The 27,110-nt window shown below is 37.3% G+C and overlaps 1 protein-coding gene across 2 annotated transcripts; it reads right to left on the reverse strand.

The window, feature by feature from the left end:
- Nucleotides 1-3,633: 3,633 nt before the first annotated feature.
- Nucleotides 3,634-14,432, reverse strand: LOC106940104 (beta-2 adrenergic receptor-like). 2 transcript variants are annotated; one of them, XM_015022754.1, is made up of 4 exons: nt 14,241-14,432; nt 8,814-8,958; nt 7,600-7,891; nt 3,634-6,076 (listed from the first exon to the last, which is right to left on the reverse strand). In XM_015022754.1, the coding sequence occupies exons 2-4, from the start codon at nt 8,953-8,955 to the stop codon at nt 5,053-5,055; spliced, it is 1,458 nt and encodes a 485-aa protein (XP_014878240.1). In that variant the 5' UTR covers nt 8,956-8,958; nt 14,241-14,432; the 3' UTR covers nt 3,634-5,052. The 2 variants fall into 2 exon arrangements, with proteins under 2 accessions (XP_014878240.1, XP_014878231.1); XM_015022745.1 differs by having other exon boundaries at nt 8,814-8,961.
- Between the last annotated feature and the right edge of the window lie 12,678 nt (nt 14,433-27,110).

Here is a 27,110-nt window from a genome sequence, read left to right on the forward strand (position 1 = left end):
TGTTAGCTTCTCTGATTAGCTGTTGTAGTTTTTTGTGCTAGTTGTTAGAATCTCAAAATGACCATTATTTTCTTGTACATTCTTGGACTAGTAAACAACTTTTGAAATAGCAGTTTGTGTCTAGGGCTAGTCTGAGTTTAACCTGTTTGGCTGGTTGTTAGCTTAGACAAGTTGTTGTCTTCTCATATGAGCTGTTAGCTTTAGCTAAGGAACAAAACAGTTTTTGTACTAAGTGAAGACACACAACAATTGCAGCTAAGGAAATGAAGTGCTTACAACTTTTTTAATAGAGCCTTACTCCATAAAAGCTCCAGCTGTCTCTTAGAGACTCTTGTATGACAGCAGCAGCTGTAACTGTAAGGTGTTGTACAAAAACTCCCCAAATCTTTTGCTTTGCTGTTTTTAGAAATCAAGCAGTGGGTATTTGAGAAAAAAAATAAAAAATAAAACTGGATCTGACTGGCTCTGCTTCCCCTCCTTCTCCCACAGCACCACAAAACTGACTCGCAGAAATAAACACACACTCACCAACTGAGGACAAGCAAAGGGACATATTTAAATGACACAGTTTCAAACTTTGTTCTTTTACTTACAAACATATACAACAGCTTATGAATAAATATTTACAACAGTGAGATGACATTCATTTAGATCTTAAGGAGGTAGAAAACAAAAATGCTTTTCTCTAAAAAGCTTCTGAAACTGAGAGCACAAGCATAATTTAAAGTTGTTTCAATGTTTTGAGATTTTGGCCTTGCAATATGAAGGGCTTTAGGATGAGACATTTTCACAAAGTAAATCTGTAAAGTGTTTCTGTTTTGTCTTTGAAGAATACCAGGAATAAATTTTAATTTTAATTTTAAACCATAGAAAAAGTCTCTGTGCTTTATATGTGCTTAATATTTACAGGCAAATGCATGTTTTGGCTGTAATTTTTTTTTTAATAATTGGAAAATAAGATTTGCAAGTTGGTTTAAATATGAAAACTATTTACCTTACACCAGGAAGTCTTTCAAATGTCAAACACACAACCAATTACACTTACACAATACAAAAAGTACAACAACAAAACAAGGTTTTTACATTCTGCATCAACTGAGCATCTTCTCAGATCATTTTATTCTGTGTAACCACTTAAACGCGCGTAAACGAAGCACTGTGTTTGTAAAGTGAGCGTTTCAGACAACCTTATCTAAACTGTGGGCCCAACTGAACAATAATCATCTGCTCTGCACTGTCTGAAACGTTGCATTGTTTGAAGAGCTAAAGAAGGTTGACCAAAATGAAAGCGCGGCTTCACAGTGTTGTTCTGAGAGGCAAAGGAATAGATCCAGTGAATATGTGATGATAGAAAATGAATTCAGGGAAGCAAAAGAAACCATCTGATAGTCACAAGTTAAGGGCCTCAGATGTTTATCTCATACACAATTATCCCACCATAAATGCTTCTGAGGTTTATCGGGAAGGAGCTCAGAATAATGGAGCTGTTCTTCATAATCTTATCATAAGTGGAGCTCCCACAACCCCTCATCTTACCCAGCCCCACATCGAGTAAGACTTTCTGCCTCAGAGTGAGCAAAGTTCAGGGGTTTTTCTGCATAATGGACGTTTTGTCTGGAAGTGGAAAAACCTTATTAGCAAAGCAATAAGGGTTTTTTTCTTCTTTGTGGTCTACAGCTACTTTATTATGAGATGAAGGTTAATCACTAACCATATTCCATCCTCCACATTAATTGTCATACCTGTAAAGGTGTGAAATATATATATACTATATATACTATTGTATTTATATATAATAGTAGTGAAAAAAAAACAGTTGTACAATCTTGCCTCATTTTTTTAATTAAAAAAACAGTTTTTTTTTTTTTTTTTTTACAAAGGAGCAAAACGTCCTTGATTGATTCCCGCAACAATATGTACACACACACACACACACACACACACATATATTATTTATATATATATATATATATATATATATATATATATATATATATATATATATATATTGCATTGATGGAGCATTGAGACCTCTGATGGTCTCAATGCTCCATCAGATGGAGCATTGAGACCTCTTTTTCTTTGTCACTTTTCAAAACAGGAAACAAGGGACTCTACAGGTTAAGACATGTGAGAAGTCTTACAATTAATTCATCTTTTGTTGCAGCAGCCAATTCTCACTCTGAAAGCTTTTAATGCATGATGAGACACAGAAGCCCATTTATTTTAGTCACCGTTCATTAAAACCGAAGTTAGGCAGATTTTTATTGGCCTTCATAAATCACTCTTCAAAAAAACAGCTGGCCCAGATCTGCAGTCAGAGCAAACGAATTAAAGCTGTAACAGATAAGACTGATTTTCTACGTTAATTGCTTTGACACATAGTCCAACTTAAATGGGTGGAGTTTTATTTTTGTAAAAAAAGATTTAAGAAAAAATTATCTGACTCCAGTATATTTATAAGATGTGCTGCTTATCCTGGAAAGGCTAAAAACCTAAACAAGTTTGTTTTCCACGTTTATTTCCATGGATAACTCAGAACAAGGCTGTTAAAACAAATCTCATAACATTTCAGTCTTTTACCCAAAGATGCAACAACTTCACCGGACAAATTAACTTTGCTTAATATATGATCAGGGCAACCAGGCCTTAGGCAGATACAGACATTTAACTAAAACATTTTCTGATGCATCATCACGATAAATGTGATTGTAATCAACCACAGTAAACTCAACACATTGTGGTTAACACGGACAACAGTTTAAATCTTTACTGTCCCAATAACAAAGGGTATTTGACCTATCTAAACATTCACATCTGCTATGGAATATACAGATACGATATAGCTCAACACATTCTTACACTACCATATATATGTGTAATTTAATCTGCAATAAACTGGCAACAAATGCCACATTTTTAAAGGAGAACATTTTTAACAGTTTTCAATAAACAGCTTGGAATGAAGTAACCTGAAATCACTTGTTAAAGTAATGAGGTACTTTCTCTGTAGCTCTTAAAATTGTACATAGTCAGTAACTTTGCTAAGCTAAATAAAGTCCAACATCACCCAAATGTGCCGTTTTTGGATGTTTCCCTACCATTGCTAACAGATGCACCAGTGATAAAATCATCTTTTATTTTTTGCAACTGAACAATATGCACATACCAGTACCTTCAACATTCATGTAAAACTTTAAGATAGTTGAAATATGAAGAGGATGTTGTGGAATACAGTCACCTCTGTAGCTGCCGGTGAAAACCAGTCTTTCATCTCACTGACCAAATGATCCATTATTCCAACATACAATGTACTATTTTCTAAATGAATGAATGATTCAAAACTGTGTCACTTCCAATAACAGACCTTTTTTAAAAACTTGTGTTGTATGCTTAGTAAAATATTTTACTTTGTGGACCAGTGTGGCTTGGGAAATTATCAAATACCCCTTTAAGTTTCTCATATTTGATCACGTTACAACCTTTTTCTGCAATTATGTGTGACAGACCCACACAAAGCAATACATAAAATTCATTGTCTATAAATGAAGGTGGCACAAAAGGGATTCAAAATTCTTGGAAAATAAAATCTGTATCAAAACCTTTTAGATGAAAGGAGTCCTGAAGATGTCCTGCAACTTTTAGATGAGTCCTTTATCCACACCTACACTTTCTTTAGGGGTATCAGAATAAAGGTTGGGCAACAACAGATCAATGCCACACTTTACATTTTCAAATTTGTAAAAATAAAATCTATATATATATATTTTTTTTACTCACTTCATGTTGATCTATACAATGAGGTTTGTTGTTAAGTGATCAATTTCTGAAAATCCTCAAGTGGTGTAAAGATTTCAGTAAGACGCTATAAATTAAACCACTAACTCCACTTGTGGATAAATAAAATCTCAAATATCCCACAAAGTACATCACAGAGATGGATGCAACCGAGTACCATTCATTGTATCAAAAGACGATAGCATTTCTAATAATATTATATGTTATATTCTTATATGTAAATTATCTTGTAAACTCAAGCCTTGTTTTTAAGTCTTAATTTATTTTAACTTTTGTTTACAGATTGATTTTTTTAAAACACCAGATTGGCTTAGGATCAAATGGACTGCTTCATAACATGAATCAAATCTTACAATGTTAATATTTTCCATTATTATAGGTAATTAGTTCCAACAGTCACCTCCTTAAAAGAATCCAGAGAATTTGATGGCATGTCACAATTTTGTGTCTTATGTGTGAAAATATTCCATATTTTTTGTTTGGGTGAATGTATGAATGCTAAATTCATCTTAGATCACTGATCTTTGTATTTCAGTCTATTGAATGCAATTAAAAAACTGCAATAGAGAAGAAGAGGAACATGGATATCAAGTAAAGTCACAGTAACACTGAGACAATATAATCTTATCCAGCCATGTTATACACCAGAAAATTCAATCAGTCCATCAAAGATAAACAAATTAGCTAATGCTATATAGAAGTGTATTTTTAAAGGGGCAGTATTATGTGTTTTCCAGGCATATAGTGCCATTTTATAGCATAATCAACCGTCTATGTTACCTTCAGTTGTTACATATCAAACAGGATTTAAAGACTATTTTAATTCCTGATTTAACTCCTTGTAATTGGGTCTCTGTCTCTTTAAAAACTCCTTGTCCTTCTGCAACTTCGCCTTCAGGTAGTCATCACAACAGCATTTTCTCCATTAACCTTTTAGCAACGTTTTTACCAGCGTTGCACTGAGAAGTAGCTCGTATAATAAACTCAGCAGATGCACAGTTCCACCAGGTGTTTGCTAATTGGTGCTGGCTAGTCTGAAGGAGCTGAGTAGGGGGGCAGACTCTAATGAGAGGGAAGCTCTGTGAGGCAGAAGCTTGGGAACTGTAACTCCGAGGAGTGCTTTAAAGAATTGAGGTAACACTGCATGTATGTTTTTGATAAGGGAATAAAATTAATATATTGTGCAAAGCTCAAAAAAGTTCATTTTACATGATACCACCCCTTCATTTTAAGGTCTAATGTTATTGTTTTTGGTCAAGCAATAGAAGCAACATTTTCCTTACAAGTCCTACTGCGGGAGCTGTTTTCCTCCCAACTGGTCAAGGAGCCGGGAGCTACATCTAGAACCTGCTCTGAGCATGATGCTGGTTGGGCCAGGGTCAGAGAGCTGTCCTGAATGGAGCTCTCCAGACTTCCTTTCCACCCTGATGTTTCCTGAGTGTCCAGATCCCTGACACGATTCGTGTCTGAGTTCCCATTCTGCCTCTGTGGAGAATTGGGGTAGTTGTGTCTCTCACTACACCATCCACATGCCCCCTTCCATCCAGAGATTCTTCCCCTCAAATGAAGGATCTCCTGGAAGGCGTGCCGAAAATCAGGGCTGCGACAGTAGATGAGGGGGTTGAAGGCAGAGTTGGAGTAACCTAGCCAGTTAAGGAATCGAATTAGTTCCTTATATTTATCGAGATCTACAAACGCTACGACGATATTGACAATGAAAAATGGTAGCCAACACAATGTGAAAGTTCCCATGATGATTCCCAGAGTTTTCACAGCTTTGTGCTCTTTAAGACAGAACTTGAGACGCTTTGCAGCAGACTGCCTGCCTTCTTTTTCCATCCTCACTCTATTTTCTTCTCTCTTCTCCTCTTGCCTGTTGTCTATATCCTCAGTTTGCTGCATGTTCAGTCTGTCCTCTCCATCCGCTCCTGTCCTGAGTTTATTCAGTACAGGACTGTCTTCTGTGTAAGTCAACGGTGCAGACTTATGCAGGTGGTAGAAGTGCCGTTGCCTTCCTCTGATCTTTTCCAGCTGCTTCTGAGCCTCTTGGAATACACGGGTGTAAAGGAAAATCATCACCACCAGCGGCAGATAGAAAGACACAATTGAAGAACAGACTGCATACGTTGCGCTGGTGTTGAATTCACAGCAGGTCTCATTGAATAAGCATTCCACAGCTGATTTTTTGTCTGACACCCAGACTTTGAGATAGATGGGCAGGAAGGAGATGAGCGAGGCCACTGCCCAAACCACAAACACCACCATGAAAGCCCGAGCCCTGGCAAGCATCAAGAGACAAGGAAGTTTAAACATGGGGAAGACGATGAAGAGCATGCAGATCAGTGACAGTCAGTGACAGTTGTTGTTGCTATAAAACATTTACCTGTAAATGTTGCCTTTTAGGAAACCACTTTGCAGAGTGGTTTCCTAAACAACCTTTCTGAAAACGGCCGTTTTATGAGACTTGGAATGAAAACAGTTTGAAGCATGAGCTGCTTGGAGACTAACCAGATTAGTTTGTGTTAGGGATTCTCAGATATGCATCTGCAGTTTGAAATGTCAAACAAGGGTAAAGCTGGGGGCAAGGGCCTGTTGATGGTATCAGTGTAAAACAAGGTTATAAAACATTACTGTTTCAAAAGCTCTGAAATTTCCCAGCATAAAATTTCTGTTGCTTGAGTTATTTAATCGCAATGTCAGACGAAGTGCAATGATGAGCATTTTCTTTGTGCTGTCTGGTGCATAAATAACTCTTTTCCACATACTCAATGTGGCTTGACTCAACCCGACGCGCTCCCACTTTTATGCAACTTACTTATTTGGAAGCTTGCTGATATCAGAAAACCGTCGGTCACTGATTGGCTAAGGGGTGGAGTCACTAGCTACGTCACAGAAGCGACTTTCAGGTTCTCCTGTATCCCTTTGCACTGTGTAGAGTTGAGTCGATCCACATCTTCCTCTCGCTGATGTTTTCATGTGCAGCAGTTTACTGGACTGCAACTCTAACTTTTACTCCGTGAACATTAGATCAACACAGTGCCTGGCATATAATACAGTTTTTGTAAACTCTGCATATGAAAACTCAAAATCTAAGTCCATATTAGTCAAAGCTCAACTCATTCAGTCTGTTTGAGCTAAAGAGTTGGCGGGCAGTAGGTACTTCAAGCCTTTTGTCAAAGCAAGAACTGAAAAGGTCCAGTGATCTCAATCCTTTGGAATTTTTCAAATCCAGATTCTTTTCATTTTTAAACCAGAATCCACCTCTGGTCTACACAACACAAAGCAAAAACTCAAGTATGAGTTAAGTATCAAGTGTCTCAGATTTTGCATGCTTGGTAAAACATGGCATTCATTTGTAAACAGGTGGTATTGTAAGCCAGCTGTTCAGTTTCCCGTTTTACTTTCAACAACACGCCAACAGGTTGATTTTTACATCTTAACAGTAAGAAAAAAACAAACCCATGTTCTTTCAGGAGCATTAAAGAACTGCACGTTTTGGTGGAAGTACATAATGATGCAGAGTTAAAAGGGTTAATAATTACCTTGGCAGAGCTTAACCTATTAGCTAGGAAATGGATAGCTAAGGTCAACTGCATACATTTGCAAAAAGTGTTTCAAGTCTTAAAGGGATTCTAGGTTAACATTTTCCATCAATCTGCTCTTCTGGCCGCATCCAAGAAACTTTGCCAATAGACTGAAAACAACTTACAGAATTTATCTGACTGAGATGCTGATTTTAAACACAGTCTTCTCCACAAAATTAAAATTATTCATATATTCATTGTTTAAAAGCTGCCTTACCTGGTGAGCAGTGTTGGGTAGCGGAGAGGCCTCGTAATAGCGAGGTAGCGGTCCAGAGAAATCACACACAGTGTTTCTATGCTGGCTGTCACACACAGCACATCAGTTGCCGTCCAGAAGTCACACATGAAGTTTCCGAACATCCAGCTTTTCAGCAGGATGTTACTGGAGCTAAAAGGGACCACAATCACACCCATGATGAGGTCAGCAACCGCCAGTGAGGCAATGAAGAGGTTGGTGATAGTTTGGAGCCTCTGGAAGCGCAGGATGGCTGTAATCACCATCACATTACCTGCACAGAAAACAATGACTGTTGAACTAAAAGCATAAAATCAATCAGGTTTGATTCTCCAATAATCCAGACAATGAAAGTGCAGCTCCTTACAAACATATTTTTTTTAAATGCTGTTACTCTGCAACCACAATTAATTTTACTTGGATGTGAACACGGTACGAATTGGTACATGAGTATAAAGTGAAAGAAAATTGATAAAGAGTATTAATTTTCTCAAAATTAAAACACTGAATGGTGTACCATGCCTTTATTTTCAGCCCCATAAATAAAATCAACTGCAGTCAGTCACTTTCTGAGGTCAACTAATTGTTAAAAAGAGTCCACCTGTTTGTAATGTAACCTGTACTGTAAACATCAGTGAACAGCATCATGAAGAACAATGCAGTCACCGGATAAAACAGAAAAACATGTTTTAGGAATCAGATTTTTAATTTGCAGCTGGACAGATATCCTGAACAGGCAGCTGGAGATGTAAAATAATGGTTTAGATCTAGGTTTACTGAAGTGTTAGAATGGCCTAGTCAAAGCCCAAATTCATAAATCTTTGACAAGATTGGAAAATCTTTTGTTCACATATGCTCTTTATCCACACTGACTGAGGTTAAGGAAAGACAAATATTAAAAATGCCAGTCTCTGGATATTTATTGATGAAGGAGACATAATCCCAAAAACTGGCAGCAACTAGTGGTTTATCCACTCAGTGTAGGTGAAAACAAATACACACCACAATATTTATACTTAAAGTTGCTCAAGACTTGTTTCTATTTTCCTCTGCTTCCAACTCTTTGCTGCTGGTCTATCACATAAAATCCAAAGGAACGCATGGAGATTTGTGTTTGTAATGCAAAATGCCACACAGTTCCACATGTGTGAAAATGTTTGCAAGACACTGTGACTGGCATCATTTCTTACACTTACCAAAAACTATTGCTAGGACAAGAATAGCCATGGCAACACCAAGCAGCACAAGCTCCACATCGTTATATTCTGGTGGTGAATTGGTGATGTTGCCGAGTTGTGTCTGGTTCATGGATGGTTGCGCAAAGGTCACACCTCCCATGATCTACTGTCAAGACAAACAATGAAAAATAGTTGGTGATAATGGTTAAAATAATCTGAGAAGCAACAATAAGAGGAGGTTAAATCTTTTACGATGCATGTGATGCTATGGTTCAATAACATATGTGTAACATCTACGGTTTCTTACAGGCTAAAGTTAAGTGAGGATAAACATAAAACAAATAAAAGTCCAGCTTATTGATCTGACTATCTCTGAACCTTTACTCTCTCTCGTCTGTGTTGCCAAATATGCAGTCTGTAGCAGACAGGAAAAATGTCTCCATGTGAATTTTAAATAAAAACTTTCACCATTGAGTCATTCACAACAGCTGATTTAAATTCTCTGCAAACGTTGGGAAAAGATGAATCTGTGAAGAGTTTTGTATTTCACAGATGCAGATCCAAGTGAATAAGAGCTCTAACAAGGATTTCAGCTTGAAGTCTCACTGCTAAAATGTTGTTTTTTATTTGCTCTGGTTAAACTCCAGAACAAAATTAAATTGTCTCCAAACTTCTTCCTGTTACAGCAGTGTTGCTGGTTCAGCTTCAGTTATTTAGTGACACACATCTCCACTTACAGCAACAGCAGGCTTCAGAATGTGATTAAAACTATATTCATTACAAACCTTTTGCAAATGTGCAGCTGAAACGGATTGGAAAGGAACTGAAACTAAGACGATCCTTTGCAATTACATTTTTTCATTATTATTTTCAAACCATAATCGATGATTTTGTCCAAGCGATGATACTTTTGAACTTAAAAACAACTTTAAAATCCCTCAAAAACTTGGGGAAGAAAAGTATGACTGTTATTAACATTGCATGATTTTCCAGACTTCAATGTCTCTAACGTTTAAAGCAAAGGAGAGGAAAATAATCTGTTGAGGACTGAAGTTCTACAGCCATAATTTGTGATTATTTCACTGCAGTTGCACCTTAAACTGGAGTAAAAACCACTTATGAGTCAGAGGAATTTTTAATGCATAACATTTCTGTATAAATTCTGAATTTCAAAGAAGATTTTTTGTCACCATGTGGGACAGACGATACTATTATTTTTTTCAATACTGTTCTAGTTTATGACTCAAATTCTTAAGTTGCATCAACCTGCTAATGTTTTCACTTTGCAGTGGAGCGACACATTTACAGAAGTAATGTCAGTATACAGGAAGTAATATGCAGTGCTAAGTGAGGAAGGGTGTCTCCTTTAACGATTGTTCTGAATGCAGAATCAGACTTCTGCTCACCCCTCTTCTGAAATGAATTTTACATAATTATACTATCTGATTATATGAAGATAATTATTTCTTTGCAAAAGGCCAATGGCATTTAAAACAGGCTATGTTTAATGTAAATGCTTTTACCAAACCTTTCGCTGGTGTTCTGGATCAGTGGGCGGAGGGCATGTCTCTGTCTCATGAGCTGTGGTCATTCACAGAAGAAACCAAATGTTCCTTGGTGTTATCATGAGTTCATCAGTTTCAGCCTTTTGCATCTCTTTGCATTTTTATCTCAGTCAGATAACATTAAATCCACTGGCAGCATGTGATGCTGCTATAATATCGTGTCAGTTCTTCACTTTGTCTCCATCCTATATTGAAGTTATTATTAAGTCAAAGAGCTCTGCAAAATGCAGAAAAGGATATTGAAGACAGATGTCTCTGTTCAAACCATCATGTCATCAGAAGTCCGGAACATTTTTCTGAACATGTTCCATGAACATGTACACTTTGTACACTTTGTTTTTGCACTCTGAGTTAATCAGCCCACTTAAGTATACAACAAGCAAGTAGGTTGAAGCTGGGAACAAGCTGGGCTTGCGACAGCCTGCAGCTAAAGTAACATGCGCATTATGCAACGCAGGTACAGGTCGACCAAAACCACGGAGCTGAAAGAAATGGTAGTAAAACAAAACCTTTATAGCTGCAGTAAGCAGACATGCAAGAGAATTAAAACAAGGTGACCTTTTCTGCATCAGGCTATGACTATAAACTTTTGATTTCATAAGCATTTATTTATTACACATCATGCATGAACATCATGAAGGAACTTTTATTTACACAGGGCTGACTGGCTGAGCAGAACGCCTCTTTTACATGGCCTAATTGACAGCAGATGCATGCTGCTCCTTGTTTGCTATTCTGACCGTCCATGTCAAACATAGGGGGATGGTTGGCACTGTTAGGTAGATGCGGGTTCAGGATATGGAGGTCTTTGTAGGAAAGACGTCTATCTTCTCATGATTCTAGCGGTAAACTTAAAGAGGAGAGTTTGAATGCTTTAAGTGAAGTTTTGTAAAGTTATTATCAGTGGTTGTTTTGAAACTGTAGTAGACAGATGTCATATCACAGTGATTTTGTAGAAAGTAAACCTAACAAATAGTCAAACTGACTAATTAAAACAACTCAAATGGAAAACATTCAAATCCACATGATATATTGTCTTACCAGAATTTAAAGGGCTAAATTTTCTCAAGACACGGTTGAACCTTAAAAGTTACGACTGTATTTGCATTGTTTGAAGCAATAGGATGATAAACCTTTGGATTTTGTAATATTTTTTCGGTGCATTTCCAGGTTTCATTGCTGTCTGGAAATGAGGTAATTGATCAGCTGATCAAGTAAATTAAGGTCTTAAAGATCTGCCAACATTACTTGGCAGTAATGCAAGTAACATTACTTGTGAGAAAACAACACATGTATCAATGATGTGTTCCGAAAATGAACTGTGAACACAACAATACTGTTTTTTACATGATGAGTGTAGCTCTTCCCACTCTGCTCTAACTGGAAGTAACAAAAGGCATAAACTGGTTAACTTTTGGAGCAACATCTAGTTTCTTTATGCAGATTGTTTATCCTAAAGCTAAATTATTTGAAACTAAACCTACCTGCTTAGTGTCTTTGTGTGGTATATTTGTCTTTGAGCAGAGCTGCTGCTGAAAATCTACACCATCCCCTCATTTTATACCTAAAGCTATAATATAGTTGTAAAGCTATAATATAGTTGTAAAGCTATAATATAGTTGTAAAGCTATAATATAGCCATCTAAACTGGTCTTAATGTCTCTTTTTACAGCACATGAGCAAAAACAAGCAGAGAGTGAAAGTTTGCAGGTACCGCAGCAAAAGAAAAAAAAATCAGAGGAATGAAGCTTGATGAATTTAATCACTTCAAGCTTTGTTCTCTGAACACTATGGAGTTATACAAACAGAAATAACAGCACAAATTCTGTATGTAAATCAAGTAAATGAAGATTTTATCAACTGACATGCTGAAATAAAATCTGGATTTTATTAAGAAACACCAGCCTTTCAGTACAAAATACACCTTGCAGTACTTTTAGTAAAAGCATGTCCTTACTGGTTACATTTATTATCAGCTAAGGTATGGAAAATTATGAATTAGAGCAGAATAAGTCACATATCCTGTAAACTAATTGATGCCATGATCTAAATATTATTTTTTACAGAATTACACTGTAAAGTTATATAATACAGTTTCAGCCCAACAGACATTAATGTAGAACTACGTCCTATAGAGTTGAGTTTGTTTCAGTTTTAGTTGTTTTAAGTAGATCATGGGTGTCCAGCTCCACTGCTCGAGGTCAGCCGTTTTTAGATGTGTCTGCTCCAACACAGCTGATTCAAATGGCCCAACTACCCGGTTTGTCAAACTTCTGCAGAGGCCTGCTGATGAACCATCATTTGATTCAGGTGTGTTGATCCAGAATGCCAACCCATGAGGACTGACTTTAGACACTAATGAAATAAATCAAATCAGCTAAAATAAAGTGGCCATCTGGCTGTTAGGTCTCTACCACTGGGATTTTTGTTTTGTTTTTTGTTTTTGTTTTTTTTGCTGCAGGAAAAGGAACATTTTACAAATAAAAACTTCACAAATCCTCAGTTTAAAATAATCAAAGCTATTCCTTTGGAGTGGCATCTCTTATTTAACATTCACATGTACAGGATGTCTGTAAATGCTGTTAGGTTAACGGGATTTTCCGCTTAAAATGTTAACTGGCTTAATTCCAGCATAATCTAAACACTTGGAGAGCAATTTGATGGCATCTGTAAGGAGCGGCATTGATTCGCATATGTTTACTCAGCTCCACAGCATGCCAGCGAGCAAAGGTGCTGAATATTTAGGACACATTGAAAGTGCTAAGGCAGACCATGACAGGTTTGTTGTTTTATGAAAATCAGAGAAATTGCTCTCCTATGCTGTCAACATAGCTCAAAAGGATCTCAGATTTTTTTTTTTTTTTTCGAGTCAGAATTGTAAGTTTTTCTTTTGGATTTTTAGAGGATTTGTCATTATAGAAAGAAAAAGCCCACATCCTTGTGCATATTACATGTCAGAAATATGATGGATTGTCAGGAAACTCATTTTAAAAATCAATCTTTCATTACCTGTGCTCACCTGGCCCTTTCAGACATAATGAATGAGGAGAGGAGAGCCTGGCCATGAGAGGCGATGATGTAGTGGGGGTCACCATTTCAGGCATTACTTTAATATTACAAGCATTTTATTATGATTTATAAATATCTGCTTTGACCAGTGTTTATCAGCTCCCCTGTTTGCCCTTTAAACTGATGACTCTTGAACTGTTTGCTGCCCTGCACAGCTGATCAATAACTTTCTTGACAATTAACTGCAAAAACACAGCTTGCAACATGGACTCTGACCATGCTAGAGATCACTAAAAAGACACCCAGGATCAACCCTAAATGATTGTTTGATGTGGAAATATCTAAATATTTCAGCAGAAGCTCAGATGAATTACTCACAGCCCTAACTACAAAAACAGACTCACAGTCACACATTTAAACAACATTCATAAGCGCCTAAACCCCCAGCTCTTTCTGTACTCGGTAGAATAAACATGTCACCAGAACAAACTGTCACCAGTACAAGACTGAAAACTGTCCACATAACACAAACCATGTATGATCATTTTGACTTGTTCGAAAAATTATTTTCTGCTAAACTATTTTATTCCCCCTGGCAGCTGTGAGAATATGAGACATAGAATCTGAATGGTTTACTTAATGTGAGATAAAATCCTTCAGAAAAAAAGTGGATTATCTTATTTCTGATTTCTAATTTGAATCCAAATCCTTAAGATAAACAATATGGCATTAACTATTTTAATAATATTTCCCTGAAACATTTAATTAGCAATAAGAGTAGTTTTTTAATGCATGTGTAAAAGCACCCATAGGGACCCAGAGTGAGTGGAGCTCATGCATGTGAAGCAGACCTGCAGTGCTGTTTTCTTACCTCCAGGCTTTGCTCTCTTCAGTCCAATGATTTCATTCTCGCACTTCTTTTAAATCCACATCATATTCGAACCGTGCTTCTCAGTAGGTCGGGCTCCACCTTTTGATAAGGTATCGAAAGCACTTACACAAGCACTTTGTCTTGCCTCTTCCTCTTTGTTCTCACTCATGTGTGTACTCAGTCTTTTCAGCCCTCAGCCACACTTTGAAGCAGCTGAGCCTGTTGCCCTTATTTAAAGCAAGCACTCATGACATCACAGCAGGACAGTAGCCTATCAGACAACACGAAGCAGCTTTTAGTGTATAAGGCATGCCTGAGGTGTTCTCTTAACTCAACAGCAGACAGTACATTTAAGGTTTTAGGTTTTAATTTTCATCATGTAGGACAACTTCTTTTTTCAGATCCAGATGTTTGGATCACATTTAGAAGCAGTGAAGCGAAACCCTTCGCCTTTGGCTTCTGGAAAGTTGTGCGATTTTAAACATTCAGTTAAACATGCTCACTCACATTGCTTTGTAGTCTGATATTTGGCTCCAAGGTGGTGTAAAAATAGGCTGCTTGAATGTGATGGGCTGTTTTCTGTGTTTTTCTTGTCAAACATGTTAGTTTAGTCATGCCATAAACAGGCAGCAAAATGTCCAAATTTCACCTCCACCTACTTTATGTCATTATTTGTTTTAAATAAGTTGACCATCAAACTGCAACCACAGTCCGACCTATGAAAAACATGACTATTAGTATGTCTTAGTATCATTTTAGCTGATTTGTTGCTCTGAATTAGCCTCAGGTATTTGTCTGTGTACGGCTGTTTGTCCTGAAATGGACTGGAAAAATTCCCAGAGTGTACCTCACCTTGCATCCATGACGGTCAGTTTAAGGGGAAATTATACATTGCAGACACTTAAATCAAGACACCTTTGATTGTTTGGATAGTTGGCACATCCATGAGTCCGTCCAGGACTACATCACGTTGGCTTTATCTTGGAAAATGATTCGTATCCTTGTTTCTTCCCAGCAAAATATTCCAGCTCCTTCAATGTGTTTCCAGCCAGCCGAGATCTCATAGTACTGTTTGTGCTTTGATTTCCTAATGGCACAAAAGACCTCAAGGTATAATTTCTAACTCAGCATACTTTCATCCTTTCAATATTTAATTGCACTTAAAATGAGCCGTTTGCTGAGTTGTTGTGAATATGTACTGCAAGTTCTTGTCTACTGTTTGATCGGCTCCACTTCTGACAGATGGACTGTCATGGAGCTGTGGGATTGTTTTTTGGTAGCCATCACTTAAGCATTGTGCAATGTCTTAGTTTCTGCCTTGAGTGGCATGAATACTCACATTCATTGCATGACATTGGTGGTTGCATGCATTGCCTTCCCTAAGGTATCATCACATATCCCTGGGTCAAATGTTACAATGAAGCCATGGGAAAAACATCAAGCAGTCTTAAGAAAAACTAAATCCTTGGCATTACTGATACTTCCAACAGGGCAATGATGATAAAAGCCACTGCTAAAATGATTTTCAGAAATGGTTAGAGAAGAACGTATTCGTTTCCTGAAGTGGGCTACAATGAGCGTAAAGCATAATCACATCTGAAATGTTTGGAAGGAACGGAGACAAGACAGAAACATAAACACAGGGTTAAAAGATGGTTCTGTCAAAATCCCAGAGGAAGGAAGGAAGTTTGTTGATACATACTTCTGATTATGGAGAAGAAATGTAAATGTTTTAAAAAGGGAATTTCTAGTAAGAAATATGTCACAAAAACTCTTAATAGGAGAATTAAATGAAATTACTTATCTCACCAAATTCTCACCCGCTAATTGTCTGAAAACCTCTCTACTGTTTCTACAATTAATTACTGAAATGCTCCAATCAGTAAAGATTTTCTGCTGGCAAAGAAATGGTTAACTGAATACATAAAAAATATACAAACAATAAATACAAATGCAGATAAACCATGGCTGCTGTATGCAGTGGCGCTAAAAACAATATTTTTCACTAGGGCAGTGTTTTTCAAAGTGGGGTCCTCGGCCCCCTGGGAGGGCACCTGGTGGAGGTAGGGGGTCCTCAAGACGCCGGATGGAAGATGAAGAAAAAAAATGCAAAACTTAAAACAATTAATATATTTTTTATGTGATATTATAATTTTATTATCTCACAATTTGTTTGTCATTCATGATAAAAAATAATAATGTACGCATTGGTTTCCTCTCTGAATAAAACTCTCTTTTAAGAGTGTTATTCAGATATTGGTACCGTTCTCTTTCCATCTGTGGATGATGAATTGACCTTTCTAACCCAACTCTGCCTGAAGGTTAGCTCAGCTTTACTCTAGAAATGTCTTGTGTGCATCATGTTCTCTCCTAATATGTTTTAACCAACTGATGAGAGCTTTCCTGGACATATGGGGTCATTTGAAGGTCAAATTAATTGCCAGAGGATTTTATTTGTTCTGACTGCAACTTTCTGCACCACATTTTATTTATTATTGCAGGTTAAAGGACATATGTCTGCCACACATGTAAAACCTTCCATTTAAAACCGCAAGTTATTTTCCTTCCTCTTCTGAACTTTGTTTAGATCCTCTACAATAAAATGCATTGACGTTTATGCTTAAAATCTTTCAAAATATGAAAAACTTCTAGTTGTATGGATTATTTTGCTGGACACTAAAGTTAATAATCTTTTGGATAAATCCCCTAATATAATTGCTCTACAGTGTTGTGAGACGTGGAGTCTGAGAACTGTCACAAGAAGCACGACCCACAAGCCACAACACAAACCAGCCAAAATCACCAGGTTGAGCCATCTGACTGTCTCTGCTGTGAACATTGCGTTCTGGCAGTTTTATCATGAGCATAACCTCAATAATAACCACCCACACAGACCATTTGGGTGGAGATGCTGATGTGAAATAAGAACAGGATGCCAGCAGTGGAGCCGCAAAGAAGCAACCCAACACAATCCACACATTCATTAACACATCCAGCCCCTGTTTTATAGATTTACTGAAATATGTTTTATTTTACAACCATGGAGTGATGCTTGTTGGTGAAAAGAAGCCGTATTTTGTCTAGATAATGCCAGGTTTCTGTCAGATGATTTGTGTATTGACAGTGCAGTCATGCTTTGTGCTCTGAGCTGCTTAAGGGAGACAGGAAGCACTCAAGCTTTGCAGAAAGAGCTTCACACAGACGCCTTTTCTTTTTCTATCTTTCGCCGTCCTTTAATCAGCTCTTTCCTCCTGATGACGTCTTTTTGGCCATATTTGCCAAGCAGCAGAAATACCTAATCAGTGACATGTTTGACAATTTGAAGTCAAAGGTTCATTGTTAGAGCCTTGGTCAGCTATCTTTTAATCTGCCAGCTGATCCGCACTTTGCATTGTCTGGGCGGGGGAGTGAACACTCTGCTCGTGCAAACCAAAGCTGCTGACAAACCACTTAACAAGCCCTCAAAGACTTTATCTGAAGGTTTTCTTTTTTCACCTCTGGAGGAAACTACATGCAGTATCACAAAGGGTTTAGTACCACCACAGGTAGCTATGTGTCTATTGTTGTGTTTGTCTTGTTCACACGGCAGAATGTTCTTAAGAGAGAACAAATAAATAAATAAATGGGTCATTACGTATGGTTATATCCTCTTGACCAACACATTCCTCTCAGTGCCTCTTCCTGTCCGTGACTTTTCCCTTCCTCTATCCCTCCTTGTGCTTCACTCCACCCTCTGCACCTACACCTAATCCGGAGGTATCCTGTGCTAATAAAGCCTGGCTGAATTAACCCCTTAACTCTCCACTGAATGATCGCCATGCACTTAAAGTTAATAAAACCTTCAAAACAATGTTTTATTCTACCACAAAAAACGAGTTACACTAAAGTAACTATGCTTTATGCTACCAACTCAAGCTAGTGCTTAATAAGATGGTATGAATAATTCTCTGAAAAGTGTGTTATGCAAGTCCTGCTGCAGATTTTCAACTGACTTTATTTCTGGACTTTGACTAAGCCATTGTAAAACACAACCTAAATCATTCCATTACTGTCCTGTCTGTATATTTAGGGTTGTTTTCTAGAGTTGCATCTTTAGCAGCCTCTATATTTTTGCCAAAAATTTACAGAATTTATTAAATCAAGTCAACTTTACCTGTATATCACATTTCAGTAAGGAGGCAGATCAAAGTGCTTTACATAATTAAAACATAACTCAATAAACAAGTACCTACTGAAAAAAAGGCTCACATCTTATTGTATTCTAAAAGTAATATTTTGGTCTCTTCCAGTCAGAGCGCCTTGTGTTTAAAGTCCCCTTTATGGGTTGTGACAAACTGAAAATGGGATTTTATGGCTTTCTTTCAGCCTCTCTTCGTCAAAGGGAAGTTTTAAGTGCATGATTAATTGCCCTTTCAACAGATTCTCCCATCTTGAGTTGTGGAACTCTCCAAAAGCTCTTAAAAATCACAATGAGTTTTCTAGGAGCTTCTTTGATTAATTTTTTCTTTTTCTGACCCGTCAGTGTTGGTGCATGTGCATGTACTCATAGGGTTACAGTTGTGCCTTACTCACTTTTTGGGGAGTGATGGTTTGAACGATTTCATTTCCTGTTCCTGTTTGTGCTAGCATATCACCAAAAATCCTAATAAAATACATTGTCACTTGTGATAATTAGTGTTTAGTGACAGATGTAAGCATGTGTGATGCTTTGTCATAAAGACGTTGTTCCAATTGTGGCTTAACCTGCTTTTATTAGCAGCAATCAGATCATTAATTTGGAATAAAAAAGAAAAAACAGTCTCTGTTTTCACAACACACAGCAGAACAGTTGATGTCGTCACCAAAGACATTAAGTTTACTCCAGAGATTCATCTTCAGCTGAAAAAAAACAAAAACTTTAATTCTCAATGTCTGATGAAAGCATCTGGAGTAACATTATGCTGTCACGATGACCAAAGTTCAAAAGAAAATACATTCTTAACTCCACCAGGGACTCAGGTGCAGTTTGTTTGTTCTTCTCTGTGAGATACATCCTGTCCATACGGCGCACACTGGGGCCGCTGAGACTGCGCTAAACTGTTTCCTGCTGCTACATCCCATGCAGTAGCAAGTCTGTGTGTGCATCGTCTTTTTTTTCCCCATGTCTAGAGCAGGCAGTGGCTGCGTAGCTTTTCTGGAGCCTTCTGACATTTTTATCCACTGCAGTGATTTGACAGTTGCTGACTCTTATGTTTGCAGGTGCAGCTGAAGTAGCAGTTTGTATGCAGCTGCCATGTGAGCTTGCTTAGTTTCACTTCTCAGTCCTGTAGTCACAGAAGGCGGTTCTCCTCTACAGGTTGTGTAAATAGGCGAAGCTGTATTTAGTTGTAGCAGCTGCTTCTGCAGCTACAAAATTGACTGTTAGAGAAATTGTTGTAAAAGACAGTAGATTCATTTTTGTTGGGATGTTTATTGCGACCAGTGATGTGATATATATATATATATATATATATATATATATATATATATATATATATACATTTTTTTTTTTTTCAAAGAGCTTCAAGCTGTTAGAATCCTTACAATGGATTTCAGTTGAATCATTAAAGCTGCATCACTTTAGGTTTCTATGTGTTTTTGTTTTGTTTTTTCTTCTTTGACATCTCCTATCTGCTGAAGCAATCAGAACTGTTGCCTGCGTTCTAATGAGAAGTCCAGCAGATTTACTTTCACAGGCAGATCATCATGTCTTTCATAAAAAATGTGTTTTAGAAAAGCTGTATCATATCAACAATGAAACCTGGAAGCAGCAGAGAGCTGCTTGGCTGCTCTAGGACATAATAATGGGGCCATGAATTCTGCTGTCTACCAGAACAACCTGAAGGAGAATAGCCAGCCATCAGCTAGTGACCTTGAGATCAAGCACATTTGGATTGTGCAGCAAGGCAGTTATTCAAAGCAAGCAAATCCTCCTCGTAATGACTGACAATAAGGAAGGTTTTGGAGTTAGTGAGTCAAAGTCTGAAATAACACTCGACATGTGACGAGACATGAAATAAAGCATGCATGCCTAAAATCTCACCATTGTTGCTGAATTCAAATGTCCATCATTTTGATATTAAATATTATTGCTGGGGCTTATTTTATTTGTAGTTCACTGTATGCATTTATGAATTTTGAGATTTTAGGAGTGGATATCAGAAGGTGTTTTGATTTCTATGCTTTGTGTTTATGGTAAGTTAATCCAAAACAGAAAATTGGTGGCCAGACTGTGCCATTATTTTACTCCTCCTCCAACTCTGTCTATTGTCTAAAGCCCTCAGTCGTGTCTTTGGACTGTGGGAGGAAACCAGAGTACCTGGAGAGCGCTCTCACATCCACAGGAATAAAAACATGCAGAAAGTCCTAAGTGAAGCTCTGTGTGTTTTCTATTAGTTTCCTTCCCTCAGTTTCTGATTTCTAGCCTTTCTCACCATATTCAGTTTTCCTCTGAATAGAATCCCCTGATCACCATGTCATTAAATGTTTTTATTTTTACAGATTACTGGTGTTTCTTCTGATCAGATCCTGCCTGCTTCTTCTTCTGTTCTCCTTATACCTTACTGAAGATTTTGTTCCGTATTAAAATTAATCACATTTCTCCCGTACTCTTTGATGCAGCTCACAAAGTCATGACACTGTTGGGAGTACATCGCAGAACTCTGTACTCTCATTTCAACATCTCTTTCTGTACCTACATTTTTCTCTTAGCGGGTTTGTATCTTTCTCTGTGATGCACACAGATGCAAAGACGTCACTTACTATTCTTTCCTGCAAGTTTTCTGCTCACCAAAGACCTCAGAGAATTCCTGACTGTCCAAACACATCTGCTCCAGCTACTTTGGATAAGAACCAACGCTGTGGAAGGCTGACTCCATACTAATGTTCAAACAATGTGAGGGAGGATTTGGTCTGCCAGGGGAGATGCTTAAGCCTACAAGTCTGTGCAAACTTAAGAAGTCACGATGGGTGGTTAGAGCTACAGCTTACAGCAACTCTGGGGTGCATTACTTGTATCCTGTGACTTTGTAGAAAGTTGTTCCTTTGTAATCTTTGCATTGCTGCTGCAATAAAAAATAAAAAAAAGACATACTGGGTGTCTTGTGTGAAAGATGGCCTTACTCAAAAACTTGAGCATTTTAAAAGTTTTTGCCCTGAAAAGAAATCTGATTTGGTGATCAACAAACAACTAGAAACATCTGAGATGAAACATGTAATATTCTGTAACATAGTGAGGTTCAAACGTGGGGTAAATTGATTTTCTCTTTTTGTGGATGTACTGCACACAAGGTGTTGTTTGTCTTCTATTTAAAGAAAGATGATTATCTTTTGATTTATCAGTCCTACTTTAATCTTCTACATCTATAAATCTGAAAAATTTTGGGTGTACACCTCCACCTCTGACCTCTGGATTTGTTTTTAATCAACAATAAATCTGTCTGTAAAGCAACAAAGCCTTGACACTAAGATCACAAGTATGACCCTCTAATCATAGGAAGTGGAAGCAGATCAGGTTATACAACTCACACACACACACACACACACACACACACACACACACCCACACACACACATGTACACAATGGCTCTGACCTCACCTTCAACCTGTCCCATTTCCTGACGGACAAACATTCAAACACACACAATGTGTATTAAAGACCTTTTGCAAAGAGCCAAGTTTGTCGTCCAAACGGGAAACAACTCCAGGCTATAAAATAATCAGAATCACATTTGTTTTCAGAAGTTTGCATGTGATTATCACAATGTACTTATTGTACAACGTACAGCTGCAGTGGTTATTTAAACCAAAAACTGAATTCATATTTTTGAATGTGTTGCAGATTTTCTCTTATTCCACATTCAGTGCTGCTAAAGGTTTTTGCTCTGTTTTTGACTAGAAAAAAGTCTTAGCTTCTCATAAGTGATCATATTTGATTCTACTTTTTAATTTTTCTTATGTTAGCATTTAAAAAACAGATTTGTTTGACAACATTTATCAGATTGACACTTTCAAAATTCAGGACAGTCCAAGCCAGAAGTCAGGAAGGATTCAGGAGAGAGAACTTTAGATTTACACAAGCAGGGAAAGTCTCTTGGAGTCATTTATAAACAAATACAGATTCCAGGATCATCACTTTAAATAAATACAAGTTATTTGGATGAGTCACCACTTTGCCTCAAAGAAGTCCTGACCTGTTTCTGTTAGATGAAAGGAAGCTGGAAAGACCTGGGAACCTCTGAGCCTTTAAATGTAACATAAACTGATAACAGCTGGAAAACCAGCGTCACCATCCAGTAAGAAGTAAGTTTGAACTGAGAAGGTGTGAAACTCTGCTTTATAATTTACACCTTCAGATTTGGAAAGCATTTGCAGCTACTTGCACAGATAAGCCAAATCTCTTTTAAAGAAAGCTTTATCAATTAGAAAAGTTTGAGCTGCGAGTCTGAATTGTTTTTTCACAATTTGGCACTTATACTGCAGTGTTGTTTTGCTATTTGTTGCACAAATTGGGTATAATAATAGAGAAAAATTACAGCAACCTCAAAATCCTTGTGGCCTAAGTCATGCAGAATGGATTAAGCAATGTGACAACACAATTTCTGAATGACAAGCTCAACTAAGCTGAAAATGTGTGACCTATGCTCAGATTTGAGGTCTGCGCTGGGACACCATCCAAATTAAATGGGTTCTGCTGTCTCTGCTAACAACAGTATGCCAGAAACTCAATAATGGACTTACAGAGTTCATCTGAGAGAACTTGAACTTGTTTCTGGACATTTAGCCAAACATTTGTGGGGCTGTTTGAACATATCGGAGCCTGAATAATTTTAACCCTCTGGATTATCACTTCGTCCTGATCCATCTAAATTAATCTATAGTTTCACTAAAAAGTTTTCACCTCCAAGTGCGACAAAAAACTTTAGCTTTTCTGTTACACTTAAATATTTCAGACCATCAAATAATATTGTAATATCAGGCAAAGACAAAATATATTTTGTTGTTTTTATAAACAATGACAGAAATAGTAACTCAAAAAAACCTGGTTCTATATTTTAACTGTAATAATTTTATCACTGATTTTATCACACATTTGCAATAACTGACAATACATTTTTGCATCACTGCAGATTAATTTCAGTTCACAATTTTTTTATCTTAAGCATTTTCATTCAGCTACACTGAAGGGTTTTCCACCATGAACAAAACATTTATGGTCATGCTACAGTTTCTAAATCCAACCTTTGACTAGGCCATTCATTTAATTATTTTTCTGTTGCATTATTAAGTTTGCTTCAATTTAAGATTCTGGCTGGAGTTTTTTCTTCAGGATTTTCTGGTAGAGAGGATAATTTAAGGAACCATAATTTACCGTAATTTGTCCAGGCTCTAAAACAGCAAAGCAAACTACCACCACCATGTTTGACTGGCAAGATCTTATTTTTCTGAAATGTTGCGTTAGTTTAACCCCAAATGTAATTGGACAAATATGATATTCAGGATGAAAGCTTCAGACAAGAACTGTAGTAGAACCCTAGATAAGCAACATTTTCCAGCAATAGAAGTCTCTGCTTAAAATCTAAAAATCTTCTCAGGTTGTCTAAAATTTCTTTGAAAAACATTCCTGAAGTCATTTCAGTAACAAATTCATAACTGTGAGGCCCACCTAGAGATAAGAGACACCTAGGGGAGTTTAAATATACAATTTGACACCTTATCTTAACCTGAGGGCAAGAAAAGGGTTTAAATAACTCCAGAACATTTTAAAAACTCCCTGACAAGAACATAAACAGCATAAAACAGTAAATACCCATCATGTTACTGAAACCTTCAACTGCAGGTTCAACAAAGGTTATGGAGCTATGAGAGCTTGTTCTGTCTGAATGTGTTAGGAAACTTTTTGAACAAAGCAGCACCCTTCCTGACCTGGTACAGGGGCCTCCAGGGTGGACGAGGTCAAGGCTCGCAGAGGTCAGCTTGAGAATATTTAGCTGAAATTCTGACCTCCCCTGATCCCAAACGCAGCTCGAGATCTTCAAACAGGGCCCTCTAGTACACAGCGTTACTGCTGGTCAACCCTCGTTATAACTTTAAAACCCTGACCTTCTCTAGTCAGAGGGACGTATCGCACGAAACGTCTTTTGAAATTCTGATCATTTTAATCCTGCTTATTCATGCTGTTTCAGTTTATGCAGTTAGTTATGTAATTTTTGCTTTGTATTGATTTTGTGCTCCTTTGTTTTGTTTTACTTTTCTGTGTTTGGTGTCTTCATCTTTACAGGATCAGAATGTAGTTGCTCACAGTACACTCTGTCTGTTTTGGTTAGCATTAGACGTTCATGATTTGCCCTCGATGTTGTCATCGGGGTTGTTTCCAGTTTTAACCAGGAAACCTTTGAGCTCCTACTGGAAGGCGTCTGTCCAGGAACACACGCCATCTCTTAGTGACTCACGGTGGAATAAAGTGAATAAGGAAGAAATCTAGGAGCCATGAATTTCAGCTGGCAAAAGGTTTAAGAATATAATCGTCATCAAACTGTAAAAAATAAATTTTAGAGGGTACTCAAAATTGGCCATTTAAATTATTAAAATTTCAATTAAGCACTTTTTCCCCCTAATATAAAGGGCAATAATAGTTGAATTCTTACAGACTTGGATAACTGTTTATGGTAACAAACCTAAATGTCATGTTTTCCTAAGATGTATGAAAAACAAACTAAATTCAGCAATCAATTACCAGAAATAAATGCTTGAAAACATCAATCTGTATGTAATTAATCCGTATAATGTGTTTCAATTAGAGAACTAAGCCACTGAAATAAGCGAATCTATCAATGATATTTCAATTTAATAACATCTGAAGGCAGTGCGGTAAAATCTCTATAAGACTCAAAACATTAACTTTGCTGATTTCTCTTAAGCTTTGCATAAACTCTGGCAGTATGTTGAGAGTATTTATCCATTTGGATAAGGGTTATTTACTCCAAGGCTTTGTGTCTTTGCTACTGCCTTTCCAAAATCTGAATATAAGTTTTGGAGAGTGCAACAATCCCTCCTGCAGCAAAACAGCAAACAACATATACATAAGAATGAGAATGGCATCATTCACATTCTTTATAGCTGAAATGTTGCTTGCAAAAATAACAGCAAACAGACGAGCAATAACACAGCAGTGCACCTTTAACCCTGAGTCAGACCCGGAAGCAGAAGTGGAGCATCTAGCACAGCCATCAAGGATGTGTCAGCGGTTTCCATCTCCCATTGTACAGCACATACAGCAGTAAAACCAGCTGACCATCTCTGGTTGGGTTGCTTGGTGAGGAGCAGTGTCCGCTGATTTGTGACATATTCTGGACGTTTTTGAAATAACTAGTTTCCAAAGCTGTCATGATGTGTTTGTTGGTGGAAACACATCATGACAGGAGCTGGGAGTGCAGATCATGGTGAATATTATTTAATAAAAAAAACTGAAAACTTGCAAAAAAATAAAATAAAATAAAATAAAAAAATCGCAGGGAGCCAGAGCAGAACAAAAACCAAACAGACTATCAATGGGGAAGTAACCAGAATATGATGGGAATGAAGTAAAGGAACCAGCAAGGAGTGTCAGCAGGAGAAGGGTTTAAATACTGAGGGTGAATGCTGCTGGAACAAAAGACCTGGGCTGATTAGCTAACAGGGGGCAGGTGTGAGACTGGAGAGGTGGACTGAGGAGGGAGAGAGAGAGGAACCGATAAGGAACCAACAAATTGACTAAAGGGAGCAAGTGAGGCAAGGTAAGTGACTAGCAGCTGGAGAAGGGGAGTAAATGGTAGACTGACACAAGGCAGCAAGGGAGGACAAACAGAAGAACCAGGAAATAATCTAACTGTAACAATCACAAAGAATAAAACTAATGCAGGCTGAGAGTAAACATGGCAGGACTGATCATATGAAAATAACTGAACTAACAGAGGAAACAAATATGGATGAAGGGAAGCAAAAAATCAATACAGGGAAACAAAACAGAAGCAAAGAGTCCAAATAAGCCTGGATATGAGACAGACACCAGCAAACGTAATCTAATTGCCAGAAAACAGCGTCTTTTTTTAAGCACCTAGTGATTGTAGAAGCAGTTTACATCCAAATGGATAAAACAAGCTTTATGTGTCTCATGTCAGGCCTCCTTTCTCTGTGGATGATGACACACTCCTAACAACATCAGCAAGCATTTTCATAAGGTATTTTGCTTTTTGATTCATATATTTCTCATAGTTGGAAAACAGAACATGTCTCCTTCCTGACCATTATGTCGACTGGACATTCCCATGCTATTTAGACTTGCATGTAATAGCTTGAGCAGATGAACCTGGTGCCCACAGACATCTGGGAATGATACCCAGAGATAAACTAGGCATGTGGAGGTCCACAGTTTTCTTCCTGCTGTGATTTCTTTTTTATTTTCCCATGATGTCACACAGTGAATTTGAGGTATTATGTTAAACTACATTTAGTACACATGTAAATTAAAAGTAAAATTTGCTCTCTTAAGTTGTATGTCAATTTCTGAATTTAAAGTAATTGATACATTAGCAAAAAACAAAAAAAAAAACAAAACTGTCTCATTAATTTGGACTTAAACATATAATTAGACCTTGTGCCATAAAATGAAATTATGCTGAGAACCACCATATTTTTTATGCTCTGATCACAAATAAACCAGATGAGAAAAATGATCATCATAATTAGTCACAACTGAATTACTTTTCTTGTGCAAGAAAATTTTGCAATTAATTGGAATTCACCAAAATTATCTAAGTGTTTTGTAGCTGCTAATCTCATTTATATTCAGAAATACTGATTAAATTTACCTG

Source organism: Poecilia latipinna, unplaced genomic scaffold (genome assembly GCF_001443285.1).
Source record: "Poecilia latipinna isolate Pla-1442-1.1 unplaced genomic scaffold, P_latipinna-1.0 Scaffold87, whole genome shotgun sequence".
NCBI classification, from domain to species: Eukaryota; Metazoa; Chordata; class Actinopteri; order Cyprinodontiformes; family Poeciliidae; genus Poecilia; species Poecilia latipinna.